Source organism: Lycium barbarum, chromosome 4 (assembly GCF_019175385.1).
Source record: "Lycium barbarum isolate Lr01 chromosome 4, ASM1917538v2, whole genome shotgun sequence".
Taxonomy (NCBI): Eukaryota; Viridiplantae; Streptophyta; class Magnoliopsida; order Solanales; family Solanaceae; genus Lycium; species Lycium barbarum.
This window is the reverse complement of record NC_083340.1, coordinates 68,480,364-68,492,856: the sequence shown is the minus strand read 5'-3', so window position 1 is coordinate 68,492,856 and position 12,493 is coordinate 68,480,364. Positions and strand designations below refer to the sequence as shown.

The following is a 12,493-nucleotide window of genomic DNA, read 5'->3' as shown; positions in this document are numbered from 1 at the left end:
CGGCGAGACATTTTCCAAAGGGGCAATGACATGTTATTATATGCTACTTGAACATTCTGTTAATTCGTTTTAAATGCTTGCAGATACTTTGATAAAGGGTCATGCTGGAGCTCGGAAGTTTTAAGTAAGGAACGCTGATATATTTAGAATCGCGCAAAAATACAACGAATTACTACGAGAGTTCGTATCGAGATTCCAAAATGAACGAATGTTTTTGCCCTCGATTTTTGAGGAATGGGCAGCACAAGCTTTCACCAAGGGGCTAAACCCTCGAAGTTCCACCGCCTCATTTAAACTGAAGGAGAACTTGTTAGAGTATGAGGCGGTGACATGGGCCGATGTCCATAACAGATACGAGTCCAACATTTGAGTGGAGGATGATCAACTTGCGCTCCCACCAGGTTCAGCGACCCGAAACAAATATGTAGATAAACCAAAAAGGATGGTCGAAACAGAACCGAAGCCATCAAAAGATAGGTACCAGCCATACGGTCATTCAGAAAGATCCCACTTTAGGACATATAGGAGAAGAAGCCGTCGCAATAATCACTTGGCCAGGAATGATAGGCGAAATGATCACAGTTCGGGTAATCGAGGTTTGCAATTCAGGAATGATACCGATGGCTCGTCTGGCAGTGGTGAGAGCCCGAAGTTGTCCGAGTACAATTTTAACGTTGATGCTGTGGGTCTCGTTTTAACTATTAGCCATATTAAGGACACGAGATGGCCGAGGCCGCTTTGGTATGATCATACTCAAAGAGATCCAAATGTGGTGTGCGAGTATCACGGTACTCATGGTCATCAGACTGAGGACTGTCGGCAACTAAGGGTAGATGTTACACCTCGAAAACATTTTCGTTGGTACGCAAGTGGATGAACTAGTGATGAATATGAGTGCATGATGTCTATGAGCAAGAAACGACGTTTGATGACCTTAGGCGAGATTTCGAAAGTATCGGATGTGAGACGAGGAAGTTGGCTAAGTTAAGATGAGATACAAGGTGAGCAATGCATGTGCATGGACGGGGGTGATTAAAATGAGAAGTCTAAGAAATATGGGAAGTTGCAGAATTGCAACTATCCAGTGGTCGTAAATCGCAAAATACGGACCGTAAATTGCAATACGGTCTGTAAACTGGCAGTCGTAAACTGCCATGCAAAAGCTTCAACTTTCTGCCAGCCGAGGAAATGGTTAAATACGACCTGGTGGACGGACCGTAAAGTGATTTATGGCCCGTAAACCATGGTCGTAAATCACCATGCATGCAGCCTTGAGTTTCTGGTTCTGCTTAAGCTTAAAAACGACCACGAGGGACGGTCCGTAACCTGAAATACGGACTGTAAACCTCCATGGACGACCACTGTTCACCCAGCACAGATTTCACAAGTCATTAAATAAAGGGACCAATACTTGTTTTATTTCATTACAACATTACACTACTTCTCTCTACATTTATTATATGAGTTTTCAAGGATTATAAGCCATCAATAACATTAAGACAAGTGAATCAAGGATAAGGGAATCGGCAAGGATCATCCAAGTCAAGAAATCCAAATGGAGAAAAACTAGGGTTTTGCTCAAAGAGGAGTATTATCAACCAAAGCTTGTTCCTACAACTTCTAAGGTAAGATTCATGATTTTTACAAGATGTTTAAGTTATTGGAGAATTAAAATACATGGATTGTAGAAAATGTGGTCAACTAGGTCATGAATGGTGAATAGTGACTTTTGAGGAATAGTTTGAATTGAATTATGAGTGTTGTTGTGTTACAATATGAATGTATTATAAATGGTACTAAGATCATGAACTAGACACTTTAGACGAATGGACGAAGTTGGAGGTCATGACCACAAATATGGGAGAATTAGAAGCAAATTGAGAAATCTAGGTAATGTGAATGACTAATGGCCATTGTTATGATATTAATGAAGGTATAGACGCTAGCATTGGAAGGAAACGTGCAAATGTAGAATAATCCGACGAAAAGGTATGTAAGGCTAACCCTTCTTTCATAAGCCATGGTTCTTGGCCAAATTTCTAATTCCTCTATATGAGTATGTTGTATTCAAATGATTGACACTCCGAGCTCATAAGCTCACGATCCTTAACATGTACTACGATTGTACTACACCCCTCATATGACGAGTAAGTCTATGATATAGAAGAAACGATAATGATGATGATAGTAATGATAATGATATAAATAATGATGCTAAAGGTACCTACGGGCTATTATACTTATATGTGCCTATGAAGGGCTATAATGAACCCCGAGCTTATAACGCCGGGTAGAATATATGTATATGAATATGTATGAAGTATGTATACGATTACGAAATGCACGCGCACGTCTGCAGATGGTACGGATAACCCTGAAGCCTTGGTAGGGCCAGGTAGAAATAACATTGATCCTTGGTTGGCCAAGTACGTATGAAACACCGAACCTTATGGTCGGGTACGCTATGTATGTTTATAAGTGTATGACTATGTATATAATATGAATATGAATGTGAAAAGACTATGTATACGAATACGAGCCCTATTATGAGATACGCATGAGAAATGCAAAGTTCCTATGAAAGGCAGGTAAGTGCCATGATGATGATATTATTGTCTATGATGCTTCTACATTGATGTTGATCATGCTTTACATACTCAGTACATTCTTCGTACTGACGTCCTTTTGTTTGTGGACGCTGCGTCATGCCCGCAGGTGCACAGGGAGACAGACTTGATCCATAGCTGCTTATTCGGAGATTACATAGAGAGCTCCATTTCCTTCGGAGCCATATCTTTTGGGTACTCATTCTTTTGTGTATATAATTGTGGGCATAGCGGGGTCCTGTCCCGCTAATGTGATATGTCATACTCTTAGAGGCTCGTAGTCATGTGTATGTGGGTAGAGATGTTCGGCCATATCGGCCCATGTTTTGTATATCTTTTGTTGGCCTCGTCGGCCTCGTACTTATGATGTGGCATAGATGCCTATGATATGTTAAATGATGATGGTCGTCTAATGGGATCAATATGATTAACGATAAGAAGAGCACGATTTGACTTATGGTTCACCTAGATGTTATGTTATGTACGATAAGGGGGTGCCTGGGTGGGGTAGCACCGGGTGCTCGTCGCGGCCCCCTAGCCGGGTCGTGACAAAAGTGGTATCATAGCAGTTCAGTCCTAGGATGTGTCTACGAGCCGTGTCTAGTAGAGTCTTGGTTATGGGTGTGTTGCGTGCCACACTTATATACAGGAAGCTGCGGACATTTTAGGAATGAATGACCTTCTTTCATCTCTAAAATCGTGCGATAGAGCTAATACATAAGAGATGAGATTCCCTATACTAACCCCTGATTGCAGCGGAAGGTTAGTAATGATAGAAGAAAGTGATTGATGACAATGAAAGCTACGGGGGTAAGCCCCTTTGTTGAGGCTACGTTACCGTAATATGTAATACTATGATGATGAATTTATTGCTGTGAAAGTAAGTCGGTGTTCATATGATAGAGGAATTGATTAAATGTGTCTTTTGATGATAAGTTCAGCTATAAGTTAAGAACTAAGCAAATTGGATGAATCAGAACAGAGATATGCATCGAATAAAGTAAGAATGTTGAGATATGATTGAAATGTAAAGCTGAAGGATGAAAGAGAAATAGGGAGAGGTAACAGGGCAGATCGCTACAGGATCAGGTACACCTCGAAGTGCAATATATGAGGTAAGTTTTGACGTCCTTGTGCTTTTACTTGAAAGTGGGAGCCCTGTGTGGCTGAGATATGTCGTATATTTGTATATATATATATATATATATATATATTGGCCCTATGAGGCATTGTTGGTATTTGCTGCGTGCTGGTTTTGAGATAGTAAGAAATACAGAGGAAACTCTGCCGAAATTTTCCCAGAATCTAAAGGAGATAAGATATAAGCTTGCAATATGCCCTAACGGGAAAATATGATGTGCAAAAAGAGTAATGGCAGAATGCGACTAATTTAGGAGTATCGTTAATGACTACAGGAGTCGAGTTAGATAGTATTGAATTGATAGTAATGGCAGTGATGAGAGCGATATTGATACGGTAAAGAGAAATGCTAGAGTAAAACAAAGGGGGGTTGGAAGCACTAAAACATGACATGGAGGAGAAAGTGTAACTCTAATAAAGTGCGATACTGGAGTAGCGATTGGATGTATAAGCACGAGTAAATTACGATAAGTTTATTAGCAAAATAAAGTAACAACGCCCGGAGACAGAGATACGAATATGAAGGGTTATAGTGAATGTGAATACAGTGATGAAATGACTTACATGGTAAAGTGTAAGAGGGCCGATTAGAAGGAGTAACTGGTTGAGTATACTTACTTCGTAAGGTTTATATTATTCTGCAAACCGGCTTGCGAATGAGACCATGAAGTGTCACTTGTAGAGTTTATTATTATCAGGATATAATGAAGACATGGCGAGAACTGGGATACGGAGTAAGTAAAGTATAGCAAGGAAACGACTAAAGATGTGACATGTTCTATATGAATAAGGAGTGAATGCAAGTATGAAACCAACAAGTGAGCCCAAGAGAAGTAGATGAGAAAGCTTATAAGACCTTGCTAAAGGAAAGCCCAGCATAGAGGTTCTTCACTGACAAGAAATGATAGTAGCAATGAAAAAAAAGTGGGGAGTTAACTTGAAAAGGAAATTAGAGAAAGGTGATATGGCAAAGTCGTAGTAGTGGGTGATTGGTATAATCAAGAGTACACGTGATATCTTTAGCTGGATGTAAAAGACCAAGACTGTCGAAGAATGAATTGTACAAAGGCAGCATACTCTAAAGGACAAAGCGGTGCTAAGTTGAGAATAAGGTCCCTCGTGCGAAGAATCAAGGATTGATTATAAAACCGGAGAAAACAAGATAAATTGAGGAGGAATGTATGTAGAGGAATAAGAATGACAATAGAGAGAAAAGGAAATATGCGAAATACGTATGCTTAAGAAGAAATTGTGTTATGGCTAAAGGAAGGTGCATCTCCTCCGAATATCTTATACCAAGTTAGAACGAGTAGAGTATATGAAGTAACAGTTGAAAAGAAAAGATGATCATGAGTTATGAATGCTTATCGTACGACAGTAAAATGATAGAATTAAGCTATCACCAAGGACAAACGCCATATGATTACGATTGGTTTTGAAACCAACGTGGAGTGCAAAACAAGAGTAAAAGAGTATGAGGCATAAGGAATATTAGTTGCGCATGAGGCTTGGGTCCTGAACAGCAAAGGCGACGTTACAGGTAAAACCCAGGGGGAAGCGTGTGAAGAGAATATAAGTGTAGAGATTGAAATGATGGACTCCAAGGTGTGACAAATATAGACTCTAAAATAAAGAATGAGAGTTATGTAAAAATGAGTCTAACAACGAGTAAATAAACGAACTTGAATCTAGCAAGCATCTGACACTGTAAGGGGAATCATTTACGAAGACCTTGAACCATGTGACATTGACGAGTAAATAACTCAAGGGGTATGTAAAGGATATGTGTATGATATGATTACGAATAAGAATATGTACATGACATGCATATGAATATGACTATTGATACGACGGGTAAATGAGTACGATTACGAATACGAATACGGATGTCGATACCTGTATATGTATAGAAACGTATGTACACGAATCATACAAGAATGATTATGCCACTTGCAAGTATTGATGCGTCGCCAATGAAACCAGGTGATTGCGTATGCTTCTAGACAATTACGGAAACATGAACAGAACTATCCAACCCACGATTTAGAATTAGCCGCAGATCCATGGGAAGTCTAAGTGATGTACGACCAGAAAAGAAAGAGATGGCCCGTGAGCTTCAACAGTTAGCGAGCCTAGGAGTCCGAGTAGTGGACTCAGGCAGCAGCGGTACTATTCAGAATTCAGCAGTTTCATCGCTAGTAGCGAAAGTAAAAGAGCGACAATATGAGGATCCCATGCTAATGCAGTACAGAGATACACTCCCTCAGAAGGAGGAGTCATCATTTGATATTTTAGAAGTTGGAGTTCTCCGATGTCGAGGCAGGTTATATGTTCCCGATGTTTCTACGTCACCAAATATTGAGGGAAGCTCATTGTTCCCGTTACTCCGTTCACCCCGGAGCGACGAAGATGTATCATGATCTTAAGTCTATATATTGGTGGAATGGGATGAAGAAAGACGTGGCGGAATTTGTAGCTCAATGTCCTAATTGCCAACAAGTGAAGATCGAGCACCAAAAGCCGGGTGGCTTATTGCAAGCTATAGAAATCCCAACTTGGAAGTGGGAAGTGATTAATATGGATTTCATCACAGGGTTACCCCGTTCTCGACGTAAATATGATTCTATATGGGTGATCGTGGATAGACTCACAAAGTCAGCGCATTTCTTACCGGTCAGGACGACCTATGTGGCAGAAGATTATGCGAAGCTTTATCTTAAAGAGATAGTGAAACTCTATGGCGTTCCAGTATCTATTATCTCCGATAGAGGGACCCAGTTTACAACTAAGTTTTGGAGATCGTTCCAAGAGGGTCTAGGGACCCAAGTGCGCCTAAGCATGGCATTTCACCCACAGACCGATAGGCAAGCTGAACGCACTATTCAGACTTTTGAGGATATGTTACGAGCATGTATGTTAGATTTTGGGGGAAATTGGGATGATCATTTGCCACTAATTGAATTTGCTTACAATATTAGTTACCATTACAACATTCAAATGGCATCGTATGAAGCTCTATATGGGCGAAAGTGTAGATCCCCAATTAGGTGGTTTGAAACCGGAGAAGCTAAGTTGATAGGGCCAGACTTGGTCCAGCAAGCAATAGAGAAAGTTAAGCTCATACAAGATCGGTTGCTAGCGGCTCAAAGTCGTCAGAAGTCCTATGCGGATAATCGTCGAAGAGACTTAGAGTTCGAAGTGAAAGATTGGGTATTCTTGAAAGTGTCGCCGATGAAGGGCGTAATGAGATTTGGCAAAAAGGGGAATCTCAGTCCTCGGTATATTGGGCCATACGAAATTGTACGCAAGATAGGCAAAGTGGCCTACGAGTTAAATCTACCTCCAGACTTGGAGTCAGTTCATCTAGTATTTCATGTTTCGATGCTTTGGAAATGTGTTGGAGATCCTACTAGGATCGTCCCAGTGAATGATGTGCAAGTGACAGGGAAATTGACTTATGAAGAGATACCCATTGCCATACTAGATAGGAAAGTACGGAGACTTAGAAACAAAGAAGTGGCCTCAGTTAAGGTTTTATGGAGGAACAACAATCGAGAGGAAATGCCGTGGGAAGCAGAAGAGATTATGCAATCCAAATACCTACACCTATTTCAGCCCTTGGAAGAAGTACAAAATGAGATGTCGAGATCATAAGGTATGTATGTTTTCCTTTTATGCTTTTGGGTCGTGTGTGGCAAATTTTTATGTTATTATGTAGTGGCCCTATGTGGCATAGACATTATGGGCTGTTATGGCAGGATGGCAGTGCCATAATGTAGGGGAAACTCTAGCGAAAATTTTCTAGAATCTCCGAACACTTTAACATTCGAGGACGAATGTTCTTAAGAGGGGGGGGGGGGGAGGGAGAATGTTACACCTCTGAAAATTTTCTTTTGGTACGCAAGTGGATGAACTAGTGATGAATATGAGTGCGTGATGTCTATGAGCAAGAAGCGACGTTTGATGACCTTAGGAGAGATTTCGAAAGTATCCGATGTGAGACGAGGAAGTTGGCTAAGTTAAGATGAGATACAAGGTGAGCAATGCATGTGCATAGATGGGGGTGATTAAAATGAGAAGTCTAAGAAATATGGGAAGTTGCAGAATTGCAACTGCCCAGTGGTCGTAAATCGCAAAATACGGACCGTAAATTGCAATACGGTCCGTAAACTAGCAGTCGTAAACTGCCATGCAAAAGCTTCAACTTTCTGCCAGTCGAGGAAATGGTTAAATACGACCTGGTGGACGGACCGTAAAGTGATTTACGGCCCGTAAACCATGGTCGTAAATCACCATGCATGCAGCCTTGAGTTTCTGGTTCTGCTTAAGCTTAAAAACGACCACGAGGGACGGTCCGTAAACTGAAATACGGACTGTAAACCTCCATGGACGACCACTGTTCACCCAACACATATTTCACAAGTCATTAAATAAAGGGACCAACACTTGTTTTATTTCATTACAACATTACACCACTTCTCTCTACATTTATTATATGAGTTTTCAAGGATTATAAGCCATCAATAACATTAAGACAAGTGAATCAAGGATAAGGGAATCATCAAGGATCATCCAAGTCAAGAAATCCAAATGGAGAAAAACTAGGGTTTTGCTCAAAGAGGAGTATTATCAACCAAAGCTTGTTCCTACAACTTCTAAGGTAAGATTCATGATTTTTACAAGATGTTTAAGGTATTGGAGAATTAAAATACATGGATTGTAGAAAATGTGGTCAACTAGGTCATGAATGGTGAATAGTGACTTTTGAGGAATAGTTTGAATTGAATTATGAGTGTTGTTGTGTTACAATATGAATGTATTATAAATGGTACTAAGATCATGAACTAGACACTTTAGACGAATGGACGAAGTTGGAGGTCATGACCACAAATATGGGAGAATTAGAAGCAAATTGAGAAATCTAGATAATGTGAATGACTAATGGCCATTGTTATGATATTAATGAAGGTATAGACGCTAGCATTGGAAGGAAACGTGCAAGTGTAGAATAGTCCGACGAAAAGGTATGTAAGGCTAACCCTTCTTTCATAAGCCATGGTTCTTGGCCAAATTTCTAATTCCTCTATATGAGTATGTTGTATTCAAATGATTGACACTCCGAGCTCATAAGCTCACGATCCTTAACATGTGCTACGATTGTACTACGCCCCTCATATGACGAGTAAGTCTATGATATAGAAGTAACGATAATGATGATGATAGTAATGATAATGATATCAATAATGATGCTAAAGGTGCCTACGGGCTATTATGCTTATATGTCCCTATGAAGGGATATAATGAACCCCGAGCTTATAACGCCGGGTAGAATATACGTATATGAATATGTATGAAGTATGTATACGATTACGAAACGCGGGCGGACGTCTGCAGATGGTACGGATAACCCTGAAGCCTTGGTAGGGCCAGGTAGAAATAACATTGATCCTTGGTTGGCCAAGTATGTATGAAACACCGAACTTTATGGTCGGGTATGCTATGTATGTATATAAGTGTATGGATATGTATATAATATGAATATGAATGTGAAAAGACTGTGTATACGAATACGAGCCCTATTATGAGATACGCATGAGAAATGGAAAGTTCCTATGAAAGGCAGGTAAGTGCCATGATGATGATATTATTGTCTATGATGCTTTTACATTGATGTTGATCATGCTTTACATACTCAGTACATTCTTCGTACTGACGTCCTTTTGTTTGTGGACGCTGCGGCATGCCCGCAGGTGCACATGGAGACAGACTTGATCCATAGCTGCCTATTCGGAGATTACATAGAGAGCTCCATTTCCTTCGGAGCCATATCTTTTGGGTACTCATTCTTTTGTGTATATAATTATGGGAATAGCGGGGTCCTGTCCCGCTAATGTGATATGTCATACTCTTAGAGGCTCGTAGTCATGTGTATGTGGGTAGAGATGTTCGGCCATGTCGGCCCATGTTTTGTATATCTTTTGTTGGCCTCATCGGCCTCGTACTTATGATGTGGCATAGATGCCTATGATATGTTAAATGATGATGGTCGTCTAATGGGATCAATATGATTAACGATAAGAAGAGCACGAATTGACTTATGGTTCACCTAGATGTTATGTTATGTACGATAAGGGGGTGCCCGGGTGGGGTAGCACCGGGTGCTCGTCGCGGCCCCCTAGTCGGGTCGTGACAGTAGAGTAGCCTGACTATTGAAGAACGGGCACTTGCGCGAATTCGTAAGTGACCAAGCAAAAGGAAATTACAAGGGAAGAAAATAAGCATATTGAACTAGTGGAACCTCAACACGTGATCAATATGATTATTGGCGGGGCAGAAATTCCCCGAGGTCTGATGATGAAGAGGACAAAGGTCTCGATTACTAATGAAAAAATAACCAGGGATTACATACCGGAGAGGTCCATTTCCTTCAGTGATGAAGATACGGAGGGCATCATTCAACCCTACAATGATGCTTTTGTAATTTCTGTCCTCATTAATAAATCTCAAGTTACGCGTATTTTGATTGATCCAGGTAGCTCAGCTAATATTATCCGTTGGAAAGTGGTAGAGCAGGTGAGGTTGTTGGACCAAATTGTGTCGGCAGCTCGAGTTCTCAATGCGTTCAACATGGAATGTGAAACTACGAAGGGTGAAATCACTCTGCCGGTGAATATTGCCGGGACGGTTCGACAAATGAAGTTCTATGACATTGAAGGAGAGATGAGATACAATGCATTGCTTGGTAGGCTGTGGGTGCATGACATGAGGGAAGTATCCTCGACGTTACACCAAATGTTGAAGTTTCCAACCTCGGAGGGGGTAAAAACAGTTCATGGGGAGCAGCCAGTGGCAAGGGAGATGTTTGCAGTTAAAGAAGCAACTCTACGACCAAAGAAACTGCCATTACGGGCCGTAGGAGAATCAGTCAAAGACAAAGATGCTAAATAGCAGTCACATGACTCGGGCCCAGCCATCCCGAAAATAAAGGAAGAAACGAAAAACTTTAAGGAGGATGACTTCGGTGTTTCTAGGTCGTTCGTCATGCCAGATGATTCGGACGCAACCAAATCAACTATGGAGGAATTAGAACAAATCATCTTGTTCTTGCATCTGCCGGATAGAAAAGTATAACTAGGTACGGGACTAACCTCGGAGCTCAGGTGTAAATTAATTGAATTTCTTTAAGCTAACGCCGATTATTTTGCATGGTCCCATTTAGACATGACAGGTATTCCACCGGAGGTGACAATTGACAAGCTAAGTCTCGATCAAAATTTCCCCCCGGTGAAGCAGAAAAGGAGACCAATGGCCGAAGTTAAGCACAAGTTCGTCAAAGAAGAGGTAACAAAGATTTTAAAAATAGGTTCCATCCGAGAATTTAGATACCTGGACTGGTTAGTTAACGTAGTAGTTGTACCTAAAAAAGGTAATAAGTTCAGAATGTGTGTAGATTATAAAGATTTAAATAAAACATGCCCGAAGGATTCGTTTCCTTTGCCCCACATTGATCAAATGATTGATAAGACAGCAGGTCATGAAATGCTAAGTTTTCTTGACGCTTACTTCAGATAAAACCAAATTTAGATGGATCCGGAGGACCAAGAGAGAACTTCTTTTGTAACTAGATATAACACATATTGCTACAATGTAATGCCATTCGGACTAAAAAATGCTGGAGCAATGTACCAATGCCTAGTTAACAGGATGTTCGAAGAACAAATAGGGAAAATAATGGAAGTTTATATTGATGACATACTAGTTAAGTCCCTATAAACAGAGGACCATTTAAAGCATTTGCAGGAAACCTTCGATACACTTTGCAGATATAACATGAAGTTGAATCTGAAGAAGTACGCCTTTGGAGTAGGCTCAGAAAAGTTCTTAGGTTTCATGGTGTCAAACCGAGGGATAGAAATCAACTCGGACAAAATCAAGGCCATCGAAGACATCGAAGTAGTCGATAATGTAAAAGCAATGCAAAGGTTAACTGGGAGGATCACAGCTTTGAGCAGGTTCATCTCTCGGTCTTTGGACAAAAATCATCGGTTCTTTTCACTGCTGAAAAAGAAGAATGACTTCGTCTGGACACACGGAGTGTCAACGTGCTTTGGAAGAATTGAAGCAATATTTGTCGAGCCTACCTTTGTTGCATACACCGAAGGAAGACGGACAATTATTTTTGTACCTGGTAGTATCCGAGCTTGCGGTAAGTGGTGTTTTGTTTCGAGAATAAGAAGGTACGCAAATCCCAATTTACTATGTAAGCAGAACCTTAGGGTATGCAGAAATTCGATACACTCATTTAGAAAAATTGGCTCTAGCTTAGATAAGTGCATCTAGAAAGCTGAAACCTTATTTTCAATGTCATCCTATACGCGTAGTAACCATATGCCCATTAAAAATGTCATTTATAAGCCAGAATTATTTGGTAGGTTAGCAAAACGGGCGGTAGAAATTAGTGGTTACGACATTGATTATAAATCAAAAACGACTATAAAGTCTCATATCTTAGTAGACTTCGTAGCAGACTTTATGCCCACAATGGATCCCGAGGGGGAAAAATAACTTTTATTAACCTCAAGAAAAACGTTGGGGGTCTAGACCTTATGCATGGACAGAGCATCGAAAGTGAAGGGGTCCGCACTGGGAATCGTACTTAAGGCTCCCACAGGCGATATTATCTGGCAATCAATAAGAACCTTAAAATTGACTAACAATGAAGCCGAATATAAGGCTATGATTGTAGG

The 12,493-nt window shown here is 40.6% G+C and overlaps 1 protein-coding gene across 1 annotated transcript; it reads left to right on the top strand.

The window, feature by feature from the left end:
* The first annotated feature begins 10,061 nt into the window (after nt 1-10,061).
* Nucleotides 10,062-10,694, top strand: LOC132637529 (uncharacterized). Its single transcript, XM_060354606.1, has one exon. The coding sequence runs from the start codon at nt 10,062-10,064 to the stop codon at nt 10,692-10,694; it is 633 nt and encodes a 210-aa protein (XP_060210589.1).
* The last annotated feature ends 1,799 nt before the right edge of the window (nt 10,695-12,493 follow it).

What these genes read in the sequence shown, in the direction of transcription:
- LOC132637529 (XM_060354606.1), top strand. Translation starts at nt 10,062, where the DNA reads ATGATTATTGGCGGGGCAGAAATTCCCCGAGGTCTGATGATGAAGAGG.